The sequence below is a fragment of the Nanorana parkeri genome, unplaced genomic scaffold, assembly GCF_000935625.1.
Source record: "Nanorana parkeri isolate BGI_ZX_2015 unplaced genomic scaffold, ASM93562v1 scaffold392, whole genome shotgun sequence".
Classification (NCBI taxonomy): Eukaryota; Metazoa; Chordata; class Amphibia; order Anura; family Dicroglossidae; genus Nanorana; species Nanorana parkeri.
The window spans coordinates 805,377-830,060 of record NW_017306660.1 but is presented as its reverse complement, the minus strand read 5'-3'; the positions used below and the strand labels follow the sequence as shown (position 1 = coordinate 830,060).

The window sequence follows — 24,684 nt, the reverse complement described above, 5'->3', positions numbered from 1 at the left end:
GGTAGTCAAAAGAATGTAATATAGATGTTGGTGCCACAAGCTTAATATGTGAATTAAATCTTTATTGCACATAAGAAAGACAGCCAGCATGTTTCAGGGGCCCAGAACTCCCCTTTCTTCAGGACTTAAATGCTGTAAACAGTGGAAAAGGGGTACTGGGTAACAGACTTAATGCAAGACATGTTGTTTCGGGTCACTGGTTGTATCCAATGTGTTGTCCATTACACTTTTTCTAATATTGCCAACATTGTGCAGAGGTGTATCTACAACAAATTGTGCCCTGGCATCCTGTCTAGCTCCTGGCAACCTGGCTGGGTGGGATGCTGGCCGGATTGTCCAAGGTTGCTAAGAGCTGGGCGGGGAGATATTTAACGGTATTATACATCTCTCTGCTAGACTCTTAGCAACCTGGAACGCTCAGGCCAGTGTCCCGTCCCCATACACATCCCTCCGCCCGTTCTAGTTGCTAAGAGCCAGGAGGAGAGATGTGTATGGTCCTCACACATCTCCCCACCCGACTCTTAGCAACCTGGGATGCTCTGGCCGGCGTCCTGCCTAGCTCCTGGCAACCACTGACATTGGTGAATCCAGGTTGTGAAAAGGCAAACTAACTCTATAAATAAGCATTAAGCAAAAGCCCAACTCCAACACTTTGGAAATTCCTATGCTCCTCTGCTCCATCTAGTGGCGGTAGTGCTTTGCTCAGAGTTCAGCTTTAAAGGAGAACTGTGGGGTTAAGTCTTTTCCCCATACTTCTCCTTAGGGTAACGGGAGGACACAAACTAGCGTCCTCCCGTCACCCTAGTCTCAGTATACCGCGAGCTGCTGCTCACGGTATACTGAGACGCCGCAGCTAAAGCGGATCCCGACACTTGTGCCGGGACCTGCCCAGCTTTGTGACTGACAGCTGGCTCTGCCTATCTAGAGGCGGGGCCAGCTGTACCCTCCCCCGTCTGATCCACCAGTCAGCGCTGGCGGATCAGAGCGGGGAGGGGGGAATCCAGCCCCTCCCCTGTCACGGCAGAGAGGCGTTACAGGATCGAGAGGTGAGCGAACGCCGGTATGTGTTCGCTCACCTCCCGATCTACTGAGCCGACCTGTGACAGTCTCATTGTCACAGGTCGGCTAGAACTATGAGGTGAGGGAAAAGCACTCACCTCATAGTTCTCCTTTAAAGAACCGAATAAGCTGTAGGTCTGTGTTTGTTCCAATGATCTGGTAATAGACTGATGCTTTGTCTCTGCAGTGCTCCTTAGATTCCAGTCTGCGGATAATGATTTGCCTGCTGAAGATACCAACAACCAATGCCACCAGGGTAAGTGGTCCTATGAACATCACTTTAAGTCATGACCCAAGTCACACTGCACTGGAACGCACAGCATTGCGGTACCACGTGTTACGGTGCGGGTGATCGAATTCTGGGTGGGAGGTGACAGACACACACTGACAGACACACACAACCACAGACACAATCCCACACACATACACACTTTTTTTAAGATCACATACACACTTTTTTTTAAGATCCTTACAGTCTCCCTATCTTACAAGAACTGGAGTGGATCATCAGCCTGGGGTCCAGTGTGGGCTGCTGTGCTGTGATGGAGTTCCATCCATATGTGCATTGCTGGTACAGCTCCCTTGTGTGCCCTGTAGAGGTGCCGGGAGCCAGAATGTGACGTCACTCTGGTCCAGGCACCTCTACAGGACACGTGATGGAGTTGCAAGCAATGCACGCATGGATGGAGCTCCCTCGCGGCCATAACCCCGTCCCACTTCACCTCAAGCTGACACTCGGCACCAGGCAGCATATTTTGAATTGTGCTTCACGTGAGAATTTACAGTGTTGCGCTAGGGGGAGGCTGAGGAGCCCCTCACCTAGAAAAGTGGAAGGCATACGGTGACCCACTGAACACGGGGTCGCGACCCACTTTTGGGCCACGACCCACCAGTTGAGAACCAAGGCTTTAGAGCAATGGAGGTCAACATACTTGATGTAGGGGGGCTCAAACTCAAACCCTAACATCACCAAAGGGCTGCACATAATATTTAGTGATGTTCATAACTGAGAAAACAAAAACCGAGGCCAATTTCCCTCCAACTTCACAGCCTCTTCCCCAAGACTTCAGATATACTTTAGAATAAACCTTCTGTGGAATGACGAACTCAAGCCATTGTGTTCTGGAAAGTCTGAGACTTTTTGTTGTAATTCTAGAGTCTGCTGGAACCGTTCTCCAAGCTCCTCAGTTTTGTCATCCAGAATGGGGTCTTCACCTTGGCGTATCTCATCGAGCTTTGCGGTTTGTGTTACCGAGCATTCACTAAGGTAGGCCCTTACTACACTTGTCATGGTGCTGTCCTTTGGGGATGGGGGTGATGTTCTTTCAGGATGAGGGTGCTGGACTTTGGTGATGGCTTTGATGTCCTTTCAGGATGGGGGGTGCTGGACTTTGGTGATGGTGGTGCTGTCCTTTCTGTTTGGGGCTGCTGTCCTTGTTTAGATTAGGGATGGGGGTGCTGTACTTTAGGCATGGGGGTGCTGTACATTGGGGATGGGGGTGCTTTCCTTTCAGGATAGAGGTGCTGTACATTGGGGATGGAGGTACAGTCCTTTAAGGATGGGAGTGCTGTTGGTCAAGTGACCAGGCTCACCAATGGGAATCTCTTCTGAGCCTTCTTTCTTCCAGAAGATAGAAGAGATTCTCAACTAGCCATTACATCCATTATGATGCTACACAGCTTCTGGAGCTGTATTATGAAGTTTTCAAGTGTCTGGATTGTTAGAGGACACCGACTGCCGTGGGTGGCAGGAGATGGTATTCACAGTAGCTAAGTGAAACAGGGATCAGTGGGTGTTGAAATGCAGAAATCACTCTTTAATGCTGATATGTTTTCCCTGCAGTACTTGTATTCTGCCACTAGATGTTTGTAGTCTGATGGCCAACATCATTCCACACACTTCATCTGAGCCCAGGTCCTCCTGGATACACCTGTGACTGCACAGTGAAGGAGAATGCTGCTTCTTCCTGTCACACTCCAGGTCTGCTGTACAGGGACTGCAAGAAGCTTAAACCAGGTCAAATTCAGCTACTTACACTGCTTACATTTAAATGATGGATTTAGTATTGTGTTATTATTACAGAGCTGCATTAAGTTGTGTCTTTTATATCTGAGATCAGCTTTAAAGGAAGCAGTGTAAGTATCCAAACTTGACTTGATCTGAGCCTCATGCAGTCCCTAGTACTCAGACCGGAACTAGGGGAGGAAACACAGGCTGCCAGTCTGTATTATATTAATATAGTCATATGGAGCATACTGCCAGGAGGAGAGAACAGAGTGACAGAAGGTGGGCTTATGCTACTCAAATTCCAATTAAACACAGGATTTAACCTTTGCTCACTTTATCTAAAACCAAATAAAATGTTGTGGCTGGAGTTGGGCTTAAAGCCCTGAGCAGGTTGTGCGTGTTCTCTGTAGGTCTCTCAGGGCTTTGTTTTTAATCGTTGGCGCCTTTAAGCAATAAAACTTGAATCCCTGTACAAGGGCGAGACCTTGGGGGTCAAGAAACAGAAATCTGCAAATCGATGTGTAATCCGAGGCATGTCAGCAAGTTTAAAGGTTTGCACTAATTGGACGTTATGTTAATCTATGTCTTCATCAATAGTATTGACCTGAGTTGTACTGAGTCAGGTGGGAAGGGGGTACGGCGGGCTTCATATCCCTGATTCAGGGCATTGCCTGCGTCTCCTTTATATTAACAATAATTCTCACTTTTCATGAACATATTACCGACTCCCAGAATCTCTATGCTGTAGGGTTACAATAATTATACATTGCTATACAGATGCATTATATAATCGTCAGTCAATTGTAGATTTTTTACATTGTATCAAAGAGAAAATTCCAATTTTATTGGAAAGAGAAACAACCTTCTCCAGGTTCAGATCAACAAGTGTACGTGAACAGAACCCCCACAATAAATAACAAGCTCCCCCTTTTATAATGAAAAAGCCATCCTTGAGCTCCAGTCAGTGACTGTGCCTAGGCTTAAATTATGTTATCAATCTGCTGTAGGCAGGAGGAAGCATTTCCTCAGTCTCTCCTCCTCCGGTGGTCAGTCTGCTGCAAGCAGGATGGAGCACTTCCTCTTTCTCTCATCCCCCAGTGATCATTCTGCTGCAGGCAGGAGGAAGCATTTCCTCAGTGTCCCCTCCACCAGTGATCAATCTGTTGCGGGCAGGAGGAAGCATTTCCTCAGTCTCCCCTCCACCAGTGACCAGTCTGCTGCAGCCAGGAGGAAACATTTCCTCGTGGCTGCACCGGGCTGGGACCGGGCTCTGGTGCTCCACCACTGTCCTGAAATCATTAGTCTGTATTGTTTTAGAAAAACTGTCACATGACAATAAACAAAATTGTATCAGTACTTGTATCTGTGAGGACTTGGGCAAGTATCAGTACTTGTACTTTAAAAAATGGTATCGGTGCATCCCTTATATATATTTATAAAAACAAAATCATACATTAGAACAGAGATGTACAAATCCCGGGAGCTCCGTGTGCTCCTTACACATGACAGCGGCCTCCTAACTTTTGAATATTTCTCTAGTCTAGTCTTGGAGCTGGAAAAGGATCTGTACTTGTACCGAGTACTGTACTTGGTATTGGTGCATCCCTAGTTGCTATATTAAAAAGAGTAAAGGTCCATTCAGACTTTGACGTCCTGCTTGTTGCATTAATGCATCCCATTTAAATGAACGGCCATCAACGCATCAAAATGTGCAAAAAAAAAACCAAATATGCACCATTTTTCCACACGGCGGAGAGGAAAGGTGTGTTTCCCCCCCCTCATAGATTTCCCCGGCTCCGTTTGGAGAAGGAGTCTAAGCACCACCGAACGTAATAAGCAGATTGACAATTGACGTTGGTCTTTCTCTTGCAGGAAAGGGATAAATTCTACTTGACCCGCAGTGTCATCCTGGATCTCCTACAAGCCCTGAAATTGAAGTCTCCTCTCCCTGACACCAATCTCCTTCTGCTGGTTCAGGTAAAGCAAGAGATTTACTGAGGGGGTGGGGGGTGGGGGATAATTACATGGAGGAGCAAATAGCCCATTTATTCAGGAAAGGTCCCAGGGGCACGAGCTTTATGTGCTAAACTTTTTTTCTATTCAATCAAAGGAACGGCATTACAGATCTGTGTCTGCGCCGCTGTGGTTTTTACAGGCGGACGTGACCTAATTAGGGGCTTCGGCTTTTTAAAGCTGAACTCCGGGAACAAAAACTTTAATTTTAACATATTCCTCAATAACACCAAATTATATACAGTAAATCCACTCTGTTTGCAACAAGTGCCTATGTCAGCCCAGATATCAACTTGTAAAAGTAACAGTGACATCATCAATGTGCTGTACGCAGCTCGTGCAGAGGGCAGAGCTGTAGGAGGGGCTCAGCATTATCAAAAACACCTAAAATATGTATTTCTAGTACAATACTGATGTCATAACAGGGTAGTATATGCTTTACAAATCCTAATAAGGAATCTTTGTAGCTTTCTGCTAAAGCCAAACTAATGTAATTGGATGATAAGATGCAAATACTGCAAAGTAAGAATGGAATACGGGTCAGTTTCTTAAAAGCAGAAGGAGGATTTAATGTATTTAAAGGAAACATCTTAATGTTCAGTGACAATGTCACTGGAGGACGTACATCATATTTAAAAGACAAGCTTTCGAGAGGTAACTTCTCTTCTTCAGGTCCAAAGCAAATATAATGATATATAATTGTGCTGCTTAGGTGAAATGTATATACATCAGCTTTGGTGTCTTCACTCCATCCAAGAATAATGCTGTACTGCTCCACAGGAAATGGATATATATGTAACAACAGGTATAGTAAGCGGCTTCTACATAAGAACAAGGCAGACGATGTAGTAACTTTATTGAACAGACATTTCAGCGAGTCACAATCTGCCTTTCTCATGGTTTGGTTCATCTGTTGTTACTGTATCATCCTCCTTGTTCTTCTCTGGAAGCTCTTGTTACTATATCATCCTCCTTGTTCTTCTCTGGAAGCTCTTGTTACTATATCATCCTCCTTGTTCTTCTCTGGAAGCTCTTGTTACTATATCATCCTCCTTGTTCTTCTCTGGAAGCTCTTATTACTATATCATCCTCCTTGTTCTTCTCTGGAAGCTCTTGTTACTATATCATCCTCCTTGTTCTTCTCTGGAAGCTCTTCTAACTATATCATCCTCCTTGTTCTTCTCTGGAAGCTCTTATTACTATATCATCCTCCTTGTTCTTCTCTGGAAGCTCTTGTTACTATATCATCCTCCTTGCTGTTCTCTGGAAGCTCTTGTTACTATATCATCCTCCTTGTTCTCCTGCAGGAGCTCTTATTAATATATCATCCTCCTTGTTCCTCTCTGGAAGCTCTTGTTACTGTATCATCCTCCTTGTTCCTCTCTGGAAGCTCTTATTACTATATCATCCTCCTTGTTCTTCTCTGGAAGCTACTGTTACTATATCATCCTCCTTGTTCTTCTCTGGAAGCTCTTGTTACTATATCATCCTCCTTGTTGTTCTCTGGAAGCTCTTGTTACTATATCATCCTCCTTGTTCTCCTGCAGGAGCTCTTATTAATATATCATCCTCCTTGTTCCTCTCTGGAAGCTCTTGTTACTGTATCATCCTCCTTGTTCCTCTCTGGAAGCTCTTGTTACTATATCATCCTCCTTATTCCTCTCTGGAAGCTCTTATTACTATATCATCCTCCTTGTTCTTCTCTGGAAGCTCTTGTTACTATATCATCCTCCTTGTTCTTCTCTGGAAGCTCTTGTTACTATATCATCCTCCTTGCTGTTCTCTGGAAGCTCTTGTTACTATATCATCCTCCTTGTTCTCCTGCAGGAGCTCTTATTAATATATCATCCTCCTTGTTCCTCTCTGGAAGCTCTTGTTACTGTATCATCCTCCTTATTCCTCTCTGGAAGCTCTTATTACTATATCATCCTCCTTGTTCTTCTCTGGAAGCTCCTGTTACTATATCATCCTCCTTGTTCTTCTCTGGAAGCTCTTGTTACTATATCATCCTCCTTGTTCTCCTGCAGGAGCTCTTATTAATATATCATCCTCCTTGTTCCTCTCTGGAAGCTCTTGTTACTGTATCATCCTCCTTGTTCCTCTCTGGAAGCTCTTGTTACTATATCATCCTCCTTATTCCTCTCTGGAAGCTCTTATTACTATATCATCCTCCTTGTTCTTCTCTGGAAGCTCTTGTTACTATATCATCCTCCTTGTTCTTCTCTGGAAGCTCTTATTACTATATCATCCTCCTTGTTCTTCTCTGGAAGCTCTTGTTACTGAATCATCCTCCATGTTATTCTCTGGAAGCTCTTCTTACTATATCATCCAGCTTGTTCTCCTGCAGGAGCTCTTAATACTATATCCTCCTTCTTGTTCTTCCGTGGAAGCTCTTCTTACTATATCATCCTCCTTGTTCTCCTGCAGGAGCTCCTATTACTATAATACTTCTTGTTCTTCTCTGGAGGCTCTTGATGCTATATCATCCTCCTTATTCATCTGTAGAAGCTCTTGTTACTGTATCATCCTCCTTGTTCTCCTGTGGAAGCTCTTGTTGCACATAATAAGGTTAACACAGGCAGTGCAAAAACAGGTCCAGGGTAGTTGAAAAGAACCATTTAAAACAATTGCATCCTTTAAAAAAAACACCCAAACAACCTTTATTTAGCCTTTCTCATTGACTCCATTGACTCCAATGCCTTATTCCAAAATGGCAAAATTGCACCCCCCGGCAGTTGAATTGAGCCGCCATTTTGCTTTTAACCGAATTACCCACCTTCCATATTTTGCAGTATTTGTATCTTATTATCCAATTGTAATCACTTTGGTTTTGCTTTAGCAAAAAGCTACAAAGATTCCTTGTCTGATCCCGTAACTGATGGCGCTGCGTTATAAATGACCCCAGATATAAATTCCGCTATACATATCTACATACGTACATATGATAGAAGATATGGTAGATAGGAGTCCTCAAAGTCGATGTAAACCCAATCACTAAAATCTCATGTAAGATTTACAATCGAACGTCATTCGAAAAATCTACAAAGTTACAAAGATTCGTTATCTCGTATTTCTTGTAACTGAGCTCACTGCACCAGATACAAACTGCGCTGTAGATGATCGCGCCGATAGTGTCAGTCGGCGATCAAAATGCCGCAATAAATATACCTACAAACTAATAAAGGATCTGATATTTTAATGTGATAACTGGTTAGTCATCCGGAGCTTTTAAAGATACCCAGTCACCTTGACCATGGATGGAAAATTGACCGTGTTTCTGCAAAGGGCATCTCCCAACCCCACCCACCGTCCTCCCCATTAGCTTTACCCTTGCACAGCTCCTTGCTCCTCCATGGCTGGAGCTGGGCAGCCCAGGGGACCAGTGATGTCACTCCCCTGGTCATGTGACATTGCATGTGTTTAGTGATTGGCTGTTAGGCCCTGGTAGGTTGCTGTACATAGCTTCCTGAGACCATCACAGCACCCTTCCTCCATAGTCTTCCTAAGAGCCCTCAATGCTGATGCTTTTGGTTACATTTTGAATATGAAAAGATCTTTTGGAATTTATTTGTTTCTGTTATATATGACTGTGGTTGTTCTCTCAGTTTATTTGCACAGATGTTGGCACCAAATTAGCCGAGTCCACCATAATTCACAAGCAGATGATCGCATCTCTACCTGGGGTGAGTACTGAGCTTTGTACCCTGCTGAAAGGTTCTCGGGGACACAAAGGGAAAGCTACCTGACTGCATATGGGCTGTTCATACTCATTAAATGGTCACCCACCCAAAAGTGATATATTAGCTATAGGCAGAGTTTGGAGGGCAGACCCAGCTCCTGGCTTCTTATATACCTCCAGTTGGTGGAACTTCTTGCACAGCCTCACAGAGAAACTCAAGCACACAGGCAGATATGCATGCTGCTCATGGCTTGGCTAAAACAGGAAGGAAGCCGCAGCTTTATTCTCTTCCTTTTTCAATACAAATGAGCATATACCAGGGATGGCCAAACTCCGGCCCTCCAGCTGTGGGTGAAACTACAAATCCCATGAAGCATCTCTCTCCGGGAGTCATGTCTGTGAGAATCTTGCAAAGCCCCATGGGATCCGTAGTTCCACCGCAGCTGGAGGGCTGCAGTTTGGCCATCCCTGGCATTTACCATAGATACTGTATAACAGAACTTATAAACACTGCCATCTAGTGACCGAAATTGTATACTGCAGTAGTTGTTGCTATAAACACAGTAATGTGTATTCTAACACCAGTAAGTGAGATCTCCTGGCTATAATTCATGACTCTGCAACATAGTGCTAATACCTGTTGAGCCTGTCAGTAGATCTGTTATTTCTTCACTCTCTTTAACAGGGTGACAGGTTGACCCTAACCAATTCCATAGAATAGATGTTTATATGGGGACGGCGTGATGTGTCTCAGTAGAAGGGAGATCTCTCCGTGCCCATAGCCGCCTCTCCTGTGATAAAAGGATAATCCCTCCGTTTATTTTGCTCGCGTTTCCTGCGCACAGCGAAGGCTCCGCACACTTAATCTCTCTTGAATAGAAAGGAAAAATCTGTTTGCTCGGGGAGACTCGCCGGTGCCGCACGCTTTACAAGCCTGGCGCTCTCCAAATAGCAAGGAGAATTAATTCCGCTGATTTGTTATCAGCAATTTTCCTTTACATTAAATTGAAATTAAAGTCAAAAGGTTTTTTTTTTAAAGCTATTTCAAATGCTGATGAAATCGTGCCAGAAATTAATTGTACTGCTAACTTTCTATAGTGAGCTGACAACACTGCCTCTGCTGTGCTAGAATCTCAAGCAGAGTTGTCAGCCCTGCCCAGATCACTCTTGCATAGGGTGGAGGTGGTGGAGGGGAGGTGGGTGCAGGGCTGGATTTCCCACAAGGCCAACCAAGGCCTGGCCTCGGGATACAGGTAGTAGACCGGCAGCAGGGGGTGTGGAATTCCTATCTCCTGATGCCCAGGCGGGTAGTTGTTTTCTACATTTAGCACTGCTTTGGGCAAGCAGAGCTAAATGTACAGCGGGAAGCCACCACTTATTTTGTACAAGTGATCTCGGCGACATTGTATGCAGTCTGTAGGTCTGCCATTCTCCATGTGCAGGGGGGGTTGGCGGGTAGGGAGCACATTGAGAAACCTGGCCTTGGGGCAGCAGAGAAAGTAAATTCGGCCCTGGATGGGTGTTCTGTAGTCCAGCCAGGAAGAAGCTGACAATACTGCTTGGGATTTCAGTGCGGCAGAGGTAGAGTTGTCAGCTCACTCAGGAAGTTAGGAAATTTGTATAGACAAATGGGGGTGTATAGCACAGATGTACTGAATGTTTTTTCATTTTCCATTGTGACCTGACATACACTTTGAGCAGCTCTCACTTCCATCGCAGCAGAGCCTGATATAACGGGATGCTTTGTGTTGTAGTGCGGGACGGCCGCCATGGAGTGCACGCGCCAATACATCGGGGAGATTCTGGACTTCATTGCAGATATGCATACATTAACCAAACTGAAGGTAAGTGTTAAAAAAACCAGCGCCGGTAAGCCTCCGCCACGCCATAGGCTGGTATCTCCATCTTCTGTCTGATGGTTTCTTTGCCCTTCAGAGCCACATGAAGACCTGTTCGCAGCCCTTACACGAAGACACGTTTGGCGGTCACCTTAAAGTCGGCCTGGCCCAAATAGCTGCGATGGAGATAACCCGAGGAAACCACCGGGACAACAAGGCTGTCATACGATACCTGCCTTGGCTCTATCATCCGCCTTCAGCCATGCAGCAAGGGTAAGTAGGGCCAGTAGAAGGCTCACTGTAATTTACATGAGGAAACGACAAACCACCAAAGTGTATCTAAAGCCCCTTTTTTTTAAATTTGTGAACACAGAAGGGAATTTTTTTGTTTTTTTCTCTTTAATAGATGGAAAACAAAATAAAAGTGTTATATATTGCAGCTTACTAACCCTTGAATGGGGTTGCTGCATTAGTTTCCTTTTTTTGCCTTTTTCCCCCCTTTATTTTCAGCTGGTGATCCGGCCAGTAACACACTTCCTGTCCTATGGTGGCTACACTCATTCCTTCACTGTATCCAAGGAGGAGCACCATTGGACAGCAGCATTGTCAGCCAATGGAAAGAGTAGTGTTAGATGCACAAATTTAGATGGACCTGATGAACAAATTAAATCAAAACTCCAGCTAACCCTTTTAGTCCCCGTTCACACTTATGCATTCCATGAGTGCACACCTCAATCTCCTTTTTCTGCAGCCCCTGTTATGATTGAACAGAAAGCCTCTATAACAGGGGTAGCAAACCTCTGCCCCTCCAGCTGTGGTGGAACTACAAATCCCATTAGGCACTGCAAGATTCTCACAGCCACAGACATGACTCCCGAAGAGAGATGCATCATGGGATTTGTAGTTTCACCACAGCTGGAGGGCCGGAGGTTTGCTACCCCTGCTCTGTACTGAGTGCTCCTGTCCATTCATAAACTGTGGATATAGTATGAGCGACTATGTTCACAACCAAGAATGAACAGGACGTGATGTTCATTCCTGTTCACTTCCTGTTCATTCATAACTGGGGACACAGCACGCATAGTATGTCCTCAGTTACTTTCAAACACTTAGCAATCAGCCCTGATCACCGTGCGCTTGTAACCCGCTCTCCATCCTGACTCCTCTGCCTGTCACAGGAGGTCGAGCGGGGCAGCAAATGACACCTATTGATGCGCGGTCACTGAATGCATCAAAAACGTGCAATGTGCTTGCGGTGCCGTTACTTGTTAATGGCACCCCAAAAGCGGCCAGGAAAATGTGCGCTTTTCCCGGCACATTGACGTGTGTTAAACATGCATATACACGTGGTGAAATAACATGGTACGCCTGTAGCCAAATCTGTTCCATGAGCTACTTTCCCGCTTTTGTCATTTTTGGGTGAACATGCACTTTAATTCATTTAAATTGTTCTGTATCCAACTGTAGTTAGGTAAATGTGGTAGAGCCTACTTATATTGTAGATAGGAAATTGATCGAGAATGGCACACACACATATAACCTGCCTTGGAAGTTGATTAAATGGCTATTTTCAGTGATACATTTGTATTCAATATTTTCCTTTGTGATATTGGGGAGCTCACAGAGCACTCGCACAGCGGGTTTTTCAAAACACAGAGTCTTTATTTTCTTTCAAAACGGTAGATAATCCCGAAATCCAACATAAATAGCTTGCTGTGGCATATAACAGATAAGGGCTCACCAATCCTCGAGTTGTCCCATACACTCACGGTGTCCCAGTCTTTTAATAAGTCTCTCTTGCAGCACTGCTGCTCAGGCCTCAATCTTCAGGGCCACTGTCTGGTTCCTCCAGACAACGGCAATAACATGCCAATCCTCCCAATATGGTTCACAAACCCGCAGCTCCCTGCTGCACTGGCCTCCACACTAACTCTGGGGTGGAGCTCTCCTCACTCACAGGTGGGGCCCTGAACACATCCCAGCACACTCTTCATGAGGGATGTGCACAGGTGCACAATTAGGTGCCGGTCACTACCAAAGCATGGACCCAGAACTGGAGATTTCTTCCCACCCAGAGCTCTAAGAAATCTCCTGGCTCCAGGATCCCATTTAGGATCCAGAAAACCCGGAAAGGACTGAAAAGGCAGTTGTTTCCTGGTATAAGCCATTTCTTCCTGGAGCCACTCAGCCCCTCTGGCTGAGAACCCTGGGTGACTTTGAGGCCACCTATGCCACGCAATGCCACACCTTATTCTACCTTTTTTTTTTTCCAATCAGGCCTAAAGAGTTCATCGAGTGCGTGTCACATATCCGCCTCCTGTCGTGGCTTCTCTTGGGGTCACTCACCCACGGTGTGGTCTGTCCAAACTCCCCCTCTCCGTGCATCCCAATTCCTCTAGACGCGGGCTCCCAGGTGGCCGATCATCTCATCGTGATTCTTATCGGTTTCCCCGAACAATCGAAGGTACTATATAAAGTGTATATTGCAATATATAATTACATTGGCCAGTCTGATTTAGCTACTTGAAGCGGAACTCTAGTCAAGCAGCTCAACACAAAGATGAATCGTACATATAAGGAACCTGTTCACCTGCCGACTGCCGAGGGATTTGTATTTCAGTTCATCCAGTCCTGGGATATACACAGCCCCATCATATAGAACAGGCAGACGGAAGCCACCACTTACAGTTAAGGGATACAGCGGTGTTTTCTCTTCATCCACAACCTGCTGATTGATACAGTAAATGGGCAGCTGCAGACTGGTCAGCTCATCCCTCTGCTCACTCTGCTCCAATCAGCTTGCTCCTGGTTAATATATTTGCATTTGCAAACCTGACTGGCTACCGTTCCTGCCCTTTCCTCTCTCAGACTGAGCTCTTCTGCGTAAGAAAATATATTTTTTATATACGAAAACTATATTCGTGGCATACATAAATTCGTTAGCAGAACGGATGGCGGCCAAATATGCTGCTGGAGTGTTCTGCGCATGCCCACCGCCATCTTGGAGTAGATCTTGGTATACACCAAGATGGCGGCACTCGAACATGCGGGCACCGCCATCTTGGTGTATACCAAGATTCACTCCAAGATGGCGGTGCACATGAGCAGAACGGGCCGCCGCTCATTCTGCAGTTTCAGGTTCGGAGGCTCGTTGCCTCCGAATCCATAACAACATAAAAATTAGTTTCCTTTGATGAAACAAATGAAAATGTTTTTCATTTTCATTAGTTTCGTCCGAAAACAATTTTTTTTTGCAGTGCACATGTCTAATATTGATGGTGCAGAAGGGGATTGTGGTATCAGGACCCCGGAGAGGTCCCTTTGGACTACGCAGCCGTGCGCTGCCCTGCGCTCACCCGCCCCGCACGTCCGTGCGGGTGTCCATACTCGTACACTGACAGGATAGATCCTGTCTGCGTCCGAGCCGGGACACCCGCACCTGTACAGATATGCAGGGGGGGTGAGGGTAGGGCGGGGTACGGCCGCATAGTCCCATAGAGAAGGACAGGGGCTGCATACTAATCACATGCAGCACCTGTCCTTCCCGGGAGCTGCCCGATACGGCCGTGTACGCCGCACGGAGCTGTACGTGCCGGCCGATTCTCGTGTGAATGAGTCCTTACTGTTTAAACATATGAAATGTATTTAGGTATTTGTGTGCATCATTCTAACCCAATGTCTGTATAATGTGTCTGGCAGACCTCAGTGCTCCACATGTGCTCCCTCTTCCACGCCTTCATCTTCGCCCAGCTCTGGACGGTGTACTGTGAGCAGGCCGCCATCGCTCCAAGTGTCCAGAACCAGAATGAGTTCAGCTTCACGGCGATCCTAACAGCACTGGAGTTCTGGAGCCGTGTCACTCCCAGCATCCTACAGCTGATGGCACACAACACTGTGGTGAGTGTGTGAGATCTCGGGGGTAGAGGTGATGTCTCGGTCTCACAAGGCTCAATTCACTAAGCTATAAGCCATGTGCTATTTGTAATACTAAGCTCAAAGTAATGCCTATTAGCGCCAATAGGGATCATCACAGCTTAGTGAACTGAGCTTGTAGTCTCTTTTTTAAAGGCCATCTTGACCCAAAACTGATATTTCTATTTCGGATTGATAACCAATATGTTCACTCTCTTGGCTGATTATTTTGTCTCTTAGGAACCTCAGTGGTGAGATCTGGCAAGTGTAAAGTGCCTCCTTTCACATTCCTTTACCTTTCTTTTCTTCTTTCCTGCCCTGTCCTTCCCTGTCGTTACCTCGCTTTAACATCCCTTCCCACAAGGCCGCAACAAAGCTCTCACTCTTGCACATGGATCCCTCAGTGATTACTTTATTCTAGATTATAGAAGGTCCATCAAGGTCCTGTGAGAACCTCTTCTGGCTTTGTAATGGCTGAGCCAGTTGGGTGGAACCGGTCCGGTCCGGTCCCATCACTGGAATCCTTGTTACATAGAAGAGGGCAACCTGTGATCAAATGTAACTTAAAATATTAGTACTGGATGAGACTAGCCCATGTATGCCCTAACAAGTCAGCCTTCTGTTTTCGTGGCTGCTCTGTAAATGGGGACGTTTTACACATTTGGGGGGCTTGCCCCATGATCAACAGATTTTGGGCACACACGTTCCATCTGCTTCGGAACCTCTTCCAGAAACAAGTACCCAAAGCTCCCCGGATCGCACTCCTACATCTCAAACCAGCAATTTTTACGATGTCTCAACACAAACTAGCTGTTTTTATCCTGTTGGCTCCTAAACAAGCCATAGCTCAGGCCTGGAAGAAGCAGTTTGTATCATTTGCAGAGGTGCGACGCAGGATAGACTTCTTTTTTTATCAATGAGAAATTATCCAGCATCCTCTTGGAATCACAGAAACGTTTTATGAGAATTTGGGATTCTTGGATTCAATATGCCCATCCAACTCTGCCTCAGGAGAGCTTGACGGCCTTCTGACCGGTCGTCCTCCTTTGGGGTGCTTTGTGGCGGCGTCCGTCACAACACCCTACCCTACCCTCTCCTACATCTCCCAGCTCTCTGGAGCTCTTTTCCTGTTGTAGTACTCCTTCTTCTCCTCTCCATCTGTCTCTTTCTTCGATATGGCTGTATTGTATAACCCAGGAGCCGTGAACATAGGCTCACATTCGACCCAATGCTAGATGTCTTCTCATGGACTCTTGGAGTACCCTTCCCTAATGGATGCCATCATTTGTTCTCCAATTGAGATGTTATGTCCCCTTTCTACTACCCTACTGTGCATGTTTACTATCCGGATCATGTGATCCCTACCTGTTTGCCATCTGCGACTCACATTTTGTAACTTGCTGTACTTATTCACTTTTGGAAAACTTTCAATAAAATCTTTGTGGATGAATACATTAGTACTGCAAGGATTAGTACATAATTCAGATACAGTATCATACGGTTGTAGAATGTATGGTCAATCCTAACCCCAGAGTTTTATGCCCTCCAGTCTCATCTTGAGCTCAGACCAAAACCAAAGACAAGTACAAAGTAAAACTTTCCTGAATTATATAAAGTGCAGAAAAAAATTATTTATTGCAATTTTGTAGAATAAAAATGTACATGTCTGGAAAATTAAGGTGGTTAGGTAGAAGGTGTAAAAGCAAAGCTTCCATAAATAAATTCAACATTAAGTTCAGTGTATTATTAGAGCTGTACTTTCACACCTTCTACCTTGACGAATTCTCATAGTTTACCTTGTTCTGCCACACCGACACCTTTATTACGAATGCTACATATTACAATCATAAAATGATTTGACAACTAAACCTTTTTCAATTAATATCAGTACATTTGGTCTATTCATGAGAGTGTCATCCCACTCTTGAACACTGCTCCTGCCTTGGTCTAAAAGTAGACTTACATTTCAGTGTTTTTTTCTCAGTCTCAACCACACTAAGTTCTTCCCCATCTGAAGCTCACCCTGGATTCAACCTTTTCTACTCTTCTTGGCTGGTCTTGGACCTATATATTGTTCTACTGATGTGGAGCACAGGGGGAGCTACTACTTCCTGCCTATATATGCAAGATGCAGTGTCAGTCAGGAGCATTGCTAGACCCTGGCATTCAGGGACACATACCACAGGTCTGGATGACTCAGGTCCATCATGTATTTTATCTTGGTCAGTGGTCTTTCCTCAGTCTCAGCCACACTAAGTTCTTTCCCATCTAAATCTCACCTTTTCTAATCTTCTTGGCGGGACTTGTACCTAGATATTATTCCACTGATGTAGAGCTAGTACTTCGTTCCCATATATGCATGATGTAGTGTTAGTCAGGAGCATTGCTAGACCCTGGCATTCAGGGACACATACCACAGGTCTGGATGACCAAGGTCCATCATGTATTTTATCTTGGCCAGTGGTCTTTTCGTCAGTCTCAGCCTCATTAGGCTCCTTCCCATCCCAATCTCACCTTGGACTCAACCTTTTCTAATGTTCTTGGCTGGTCTTGGACCATTATATTATTCCACTGATATAGAGCCATTATGTCCTGCCCATATATGCATGATATAGTGTTAGTCAGGAGCATTGCTAGACCCTGGCATTCAGGGACACATACCCCGGGTCTGGATGACCAAGGTCCATCATGTATTTTATCTTGGTCAGTGGTCTTTTCGTCAGTCTCAGCCTCATTAGGCTAACCCCCATCCCAATCTCACCTTGGAGTCATCCTTATCTATACTTCTTGGCTGGTCTTGGACCTATATATTATTCCACTGTTGTGAAGCTCAGGGGGAGCCACTACTTTTAGGTATGGTCTAGTGGCATCTCTAGACCCTGGCATCCGGATCATATATCCCAGGTCTTCTACTGAATGACCCAGGTCCATTATGTATTTTATCTTGTTTTTCATTTTTTTATCATGATATTGTATATTTCATTTGTCATTTCAGTCATCACGTTGATGAAATAACAGCGTCCTGTTGACTGCTTAAGACAAATTCTTTTTTTGGAAAATGGTTATATTTTTTTTAGTCCCAGATACGAGCCAAAAAAAATTAAAACAAAACAAAACAAAAATGAGACATTCCCAAGTATCAGTTTATTTTCATATGGCTTAGGTATGCAATATATGTTTTGGTATAAGCAGTGCAGTTACTAGTTTCTGTTGGTTGTTTCTCTGACCTGGGACCTCAGTTAGCAAATGCCAGAGCAACAATCACTCCATTTTAAGGGAGTGAAATAGGAAAGGGGAAAGAGACCAAAAAAGGGGATAAGTAGAAGGGAGAGAAAAGAGATGACGTGTAGGACAAGAAACAGGGGTATGTTGGCTGTGCAGAGATCTGGTCCTGGAAACAAGACTTGCCCAACAAAACTTGGCCAACAGGACTTACTCAGATCTACACATATGTTTTCTTTCCGACCCTATCAGATTCTGTGAAATAGGAAAGTACAAGTATATGTGGGATGAGGGTACTGTTGCACCTTGCAAGGCCAGACCACTTGTTGATGGTGTTCTGAGAGGGATCACTAAGAGATCCAGTAAAACGTAAGATGTGATCCCTGCAAGAGAACTTAAACTGACTATATCTGTTAACTTATTAATTGGCTACATGATGTCCTCGTGACTCATACTCTTAGAATGTGTTTTATCACTTCCAGATGGTGGAGATGGTCTGCCTGCATCTGATCAGCTTATTGGAGGCTCTACAGGAATGCAATTCCACTGTCTTTGTAAAAGTAAGTTACGTGCTACCATATTTATCTACTTTCAGACAGATTGGTGCAAGGGGCACCAAGCGCTTACATTTATAGCACTTAATCAGAATCTCGTGATTTTGAACTCTGTGACGTAAACATAGAATTACAGCAAAGTGCAGTAATGATTCAAATAAACGCATGCTGGCTTAGCTTTCAGAGCATAGATTTTGTTGTAATTTGTCTTGCATACGCATGCAGCGTTAGATGTGGTAGCTGCGTTAGTGTCCTTTCTTCAAGCTTTTTTCCTTTATATTTACTTACCAGTTTCACACTTCCTACTATCAGGACAACAGAAACAGAAAAAGATAGGTCTATGGAACCCCGTCCTTTTACTATTTTACATAATATAGAGGGCAGTGGGGCCACAGTCCTCAGAGAAAGTAACCATGTAAGTCATAACAGTCAGCACAGGCAGAGAACACATGAAGTTATCAGCTCACAACATTTCTGACAGGATTACCACATATTTTGCAACGCATCAAACAGATATAACAAAATGCTTTTAGTTGTGTTTTTAACAGACCAGAATGGACAGAAAAAGAGAAGTTTATTGTTAGGGTTTGCATACACTTTAGGTTTTGATGGTAATTTCCATGCAGATAATGGTAACATTGTGAACTGAATCCAGAACTGATGGTTCTCCTCTTCATGAGAGAGGAGCTGATGGTTCTGCCCTGATGGAGAGGCAGGCTGATGGTTCTTCTCTGGTGAAGAGGGAACATGATGATTCTACTCTGATGGAGAGAGTTACTGATGGTTCTATTTTTATGGAGAGGGTTGATGATGGTCCTATTTTGATGGAGAGGGTTGCTGATGGTTCTATTTTGATGGGGAGGGTTGCTGATGGTTTTATTTTGATGGAGAGGGGAGCTGATGGTTCTCCTATGATGGAGAAGTAAGCTGATGGTTCTGCTCTGATGGGGAAGGGGAGCTAATGGTTCTGTACTTAAGAATAGTTGACCTGATTCTTCTACTCTGCTAAAGAGGGGAGCTGATGGTTCTGAACTGATGAAGAGGGGTGCTGTTTGGTCTATTCTGATAAGGAGGTTTGCTAATGGTTCTACTCTGATAAAGAGGGGAGCTGATGGTTCTGCTCTGATAGAAAAAGGATCTGATGGTTCTGCTCTGCTTGAGAGGATAGCTGATAGTTCTTCTCTGAAGGAGAGGGGAGCTGATAATTCTGCTTTGATAGAGGGTAACCAATAGTTCTACTCTGATGAAGAGGGGAACTGATGATTCTGCTTGATGGGGAGGTAGGTTGATGGTTCTTCTTGATGGAGATGGGGACTGATGGTACTGCTCCGAAGGAGAAAGGAGCTGATGGCTCCTGTCTTGTGGAGAGGGATGCTGAGATAATAGTTCTGCTTGATGGAGAGGGGAGCTGATGGTTCTACTCTGATGGAGGGTAACCAACAATTATACTCTGAGGAAGAGGGGAACTGATGGTTTTGCTTGATGGGGAGGGAGTTTGATGGTTCTTCTTGTTGAAGATGGGAGCTGATGGTTCTGCTCCGCTGGAGAAGAAAGATGATGGCTCGTCTCTAATGGAGAAGGGAGCTGATAGCTTGTCTCTAGTGGAGAGGGATGCTGATGGTTCTGCTCTAATAGAGAGGAGAGGTTACATTGCTCTGATGCATACAGCACAGGATTAACATCACAGGAGCCTGATCTTCCTTCTCATCATCCTATGGGAGATATATTTACATGTATGGTCAGCATTATCCTGCACACCATTATCTCAGCCACTTTATTAGGCAGTGCATTGTTTGTATCGCCAGAGAAGTAAACACTTTGGAATCATATTCTTATATTTGTAAAATCCTTTTAGGGAATTATACGACCAGCTACAGACCCTATCGTGCAGTCAGGAAACACAGATCTCTGCATTTACTGGCATACAAGTGCTTGTAATCCCTTAGCATCTGCAAAGCCTTTTGTATGGCGTTTGGCATATTTATGTAAGGGCAGGAGCTCTCGAGCTTGAGAATGTCAGTATGATGCAACAAAACACTTTATCTAATTACCCTGAAAGCTTTTTCTCTTCCACGACATGATGTATAGGAAGCCAGGGTGCCTTTCTAGAACGGAATGAAAGGTGACTCATCAGAACAAGTCAATAACAATTATCTTGGGGCCAAAGATTTAGAAGTGTAATTGCAGATCTTGATAATGTTAAAAGGACATAATTGCATTCATATTCTGGAGCAGAGATGGAATAGCCAAGGGATAATGAAGCAATAGAGCTTGATTTATCCTGAGTGGAGCTGCACAGTGCACTGCAGCAGACATCGGTGGCAGCAGATGCAAAGGAACTACAAGTGTAACTAAGCCCTTCCAGACAGTTGCTCACAGTGGGGTAAAGTATAGCTGTCCCACAAAACCTGCTCCATGTTTCTGATAACTGGGGAATTTGGAAAGGAAGCATAATAAACAGCCATAATGGTCCAGAAGCTTTATCCTCTTGCAGTGTAGTCATGTCTTTATACAGCCAGTGTGGGATAGGAGCATTGGATCCCACCGTTTTTCATCTCCTACTATGGAGTCCACATATTAGAGTGCAGTTACTCCAGTGAGGCCGATCTCAAATCAAAATGCCACTAGGTGGCGTTTCAAGCATTTGGTGTAGAAGAAAAAAGTGCCAAACTGATGGTTAAAAGTCCAAGTACTGTATGATTAATAATCCGAAAAAAACAAAGCAAGCCAATGCATTTAGGGGGTTTTAAGGTGCCCTCTTCCCCAGGGTAACAGAAACCAAAAAATATAAAAACAGCACATAGGTTTGGTTTTGTATAAAATCTATATCTTAAGAAATAAAGGTAAAATAATATAGGTTACAGGTTCTACAGTAAGCATTGTCTCTGGATCAGTGTGATGAGACTGTCTATTAGGACCTGATTAAAATGATCAGAACGGTCATAGAATATAGTCATTAAAGTGACTGATAACAATGTATAACAGTTGTTTCATTCTATCATATGCATTTGTTTATGGCCAAAAGTAGGTGGACACTCCTCATGTGACTGAAGTATTTGCAGTAATTGTTAACAGCACACCAAAAACATTTTAGACAACTGTGAATTGTTTTCTATGTGCACTGGTCACACCATACATGTGTGGTGGTGTGCAGAAAAACACAGCTCAATGGACATGGTGTGAACAAGACCTCAGAATTACTGAAAACAATATGCGTATGTTAAACGCGAGGAATCCAAATGTGCATGCTCGTTCTAGACCTTAGGCTTAATATATGCTAGTCAGAGGTTCACCCTGATAGATAGGCAACTAGCATTTTAGAAGGAGAGGTCAGTAATGGTAGCTGTCATGGCTCTTAATTATCAGGTTACAATAGTACCTACAGTATGCTAAAATGACACAAGAGAAAATATTTTAGTGTGCCTTAAGGGTACTTTAAGGTGCCCGAAAGTGGCACTAAACTCAGGAGTTCAATCTTAAAAATGCATTCAAGTACCTTCACTATGAACAACAATGTATCTTATTTGTGTATCACTCGGCTGTAGATCCTCCAATCATTTCTGAATTGGTGCTGACACTGTCCTTCCTTCTGGAGGGGGGCTACGTCTGTTCCCCATGGTCCCTGTGTGTGTTGTAAAGTAGTCACCGCTCCAAGCTCACTCCTGTGATGGACTACAATCTCAATACAAATTAGTAAACTAAACCTGAGATTGTAGTCCATGCCGGGAGCGAGCTTGGAGCGGTGACTACTTTACAACACACACATGGACCATGGGGAACAGACGTAGCCCCCCTCCAGAAGGAAGGACAGTGTCAGCACCAATTCAGAGATGATTGGATGATCTGCAGCCGAGTGATACACACATAAGATACATTGTTGTTCATAGTTAAGTTACTTGAATGCATTTTTAAGATTGAACACCTGAGTTTAGTGTCACTTTAAAGGAGAACTATGGGGTTAGGGTTTTTCTCCATAGTTCTCCTTAGGGTAACGGGAGGACACAAACTAGCGTCCTCCCGCCACCCTAAGCTCAGTATACTGCGAGCTACAGCTCGCGGTATACTGAGACGCCGCAGCTGAAGCGGATGCCGACAATTATGTCTGGATCTGCCCAGCTGCGTGAGTGACAGCTGGCTCTGCCTATCGAGAGGCAGAGCCAGCTGTACCCGCCCCCTCCCCCGTCCGTTCCGCCAGTCAGCGCTGGAGGAGCGGGGAGGGGGGAATCCAGTCACGGCTCACTGCCATGACAGGATCGAGAAGTGAGCGAACGCCGGTATGTGTTCGCTCACCTCCCGATCTACTGAGCCGACCTGTGACAGTCTCATTGTCACAGGTCGGCTAGAACTATGAGGTGAGTGAAAAGTACTCCCCTCATAGTTCTCCTTTAAGTGCTGCTTGAAGTTTTATGATTTGAAGCCCATGTGTGTATCATGGAAGGTTTCCTTTAACACCACAGTACTGAGCAGAAATCAGTGGACTTACCCGAGGAAGTGCTCAGCAGTCTCCTAATAGCTTGCAGTATTTAATGGAATTAGTTAGTCAGTAAATAGCGTTGCAAGTGAATCAGTTTTCCTGCTAATTATGAAGAAACTGCAGAGACCGGCTCTCTGTCTTTATTTCAGACCATATTATCCTGGAGAGTGAATTATCCTTTCTGTAATTGAAGTTTCATCGTTTGATATTTACCCTTTCATTATTCTGGGCCTCATTTATCTACGGTAGTTCCTTAAAACAAGACCCACCTGCGGTTCTCCACCATCACCAATCAGATTCCAGCATTGAGATTTTGATTGGTTGTTCAGATTCAACAAAGACAATCCGCCCGATGGGTCGTTGTGCTGTCCTAGACAGAGATGGCTGTAAGATCGCTAACGTTTTATTTTCTTTTGTTGTCTTTTAAGCTGATACCGATGTGGCTACCGATGATCCAATCAAACATAAAGGTGAGTGTCAATTGGTCAATGAGACCTTCTGCAACAAAATCCATTTAAAGTCAAACAAACGTTAACAATGTAACTCTTTTTACGCGACTTAACAGGACTTAAAGTAGAACTGTGGCCAGGCTATGGACGTCCAAATGTTGAGATATTGTTAAAGTTGAAAAATAAATCCTCCCTTGCAGCGAACCCCCCCCCCTACAAGGGTTAAATGCAACACCGCCGAGATCACATGTAAACGAACAATTGGCTTCCCTCACACTACATTTAGTCCTGCTTGTGCAAAGCAGGACTAAATGTAGAGAGGGCAACTTACCGCCCGGCGCCCGCAACTTCCCCACAAGGACACCGTTGCCGCCCCTCTGCGCCCTGCCGCTCCGTGTCCGGGCCTTGTGGGGAATCCGGACCTGTGTGCAGTGATATCAGAGGAAGCCATTTCAGTCCAGGAGAGGACTGTTATTCAAGACTGAAGGGAAGGCCGGAGTAGTTCAGCTTGAACTGTTGAAAACCCAACCTGATAGTGTTTGTGCTGAAAACTTTGAGGTTTAATGACTCCATAGTATCTGCAGCTACAGGGGTCAGTAAGGGTTTGGTTATGCACTGCTTTTTAGGATAATGTCCATAATTGAAAGTCCATAGCCTGGCCACAATCCTTCTGTCATTTGATATCATAGATACATCTGCTTTTAGACAAGTCATGGGGTTGGCATTAAAAAATTATTAAAATGATCCCAGTGTTGGGCCTTAGAAAGCAAAGATAACCCGTTCAGTTTTCGAAACCCTCCAACATGTGTGTCGACTCTTTTTTTTTTGCAGCATTTATCGGCAGGGCTACAGCTCCGCCTCCAGGCGATCCAGAACAACGCCAACCAGCAGAACCTGCGGATACTGCAAGGATCGGCGCAGATCACGCACAACACGGCCGTCCTGCGGAAGTGGCTGCAGTGCACTCAGTTCAAAATGGCTCAGGTGGAAATCCAGTCGTCCGAAGCTGCCTCGCAATTTTATCCTCTGTAGCGTTACATCGGCATGGCGGAAACCAAAGGATGTTGCGCGTGCATCAGACATTGCTGAAAACGTATGCCTGATGGGCTTAGATTTTTTTTATTAATGGTTATAACCAAAATCTGCACAAAAAACACCAATTTGGTGTTTTTAAAGGGGACCTTCACCCAGAGCTCTAAATTGAATTTGGAGTGGAAGTCGGAGGTCTCTGAAACCCTTCTTTTTTAAGCACTAGCAAACTCCTACTTTTATTTTCCTCATGCTGCTCCCTTTGTCGCCACCAGCCTGAATTTGGTGCCGGCATTTTTTTTGAGGGCCTCTTACCAATGGTGGTTTTCATGGAGGTCTACTTCAATGTAGAGTGTCAACGGCATAAGTGTAGGACATCCAGTTTACCCGGGTCTGAACAAACTGCCAAGGAACGCAGTTTAAGTATAAAATAAGACAAATTATGAT

General features: G+C 44.6%; 1 protein-coding gene across 1 annotated transcript in view; it reads left to right on the top strand.

Moving 5' to 3' along the window:
* UNC79 (unc-79 homolog (C. elegans)) overlaps nucleotides 1–24,240 on the top strand; it is a 97,302-nt gene extending 73,062 nt beyond the window's left edge. Inside the window, exons 38-48 of the mRNA XM_018559398.1 lie at nucleotides 1,247–1,315; nucleotides 2,216–2,326; nucleotides 4,940–5,044; nucleotides 8,686–8,763; nucleotides 10,514–10,603; nucleotides 10,695–10,870; nucleotides 12,875–13,061; nucleotides 14,297–14,494; nucleotides 18,214–18,291; nucleotides 23,188–23,229; nucleotides 24,040–24,240. Coding sequence (XP_018414900.1) covers nucleotides 1,247–1,315; nucleotides 2,216–2,326; nucleotides 4,940–5,044; nucleotides 8,686–8,763; nucleotides 10,514–10,603; nucleotides 10,695–10,870; nucleotides 12,875–13,061; nucleotides 14,297–14,494; nucleotides 18,214–18,291; nucleotides 23,188–23,229; nucleotides 24,040–24,240 — 1,335 coding nt within the window. The remainder of the gene's footprint in view (nucleotides 1–1,246; nucleotides 1,316–2,215; nucleotides 2,327–4,939; nucleotides 5,045–8,685; nucleotides 8,764–10,513; nucleotides 10,604–10,694; nucleotides 10,871–12,874; nucleotides 13,062–14,296; nucleotides 14,495–18,213; nucleotides 18,292–23,187; nucleotides 23,230–24,039) is intronic.
* Nucleotides 24,241–24,684: the final 444 nt, after the last annotated feature.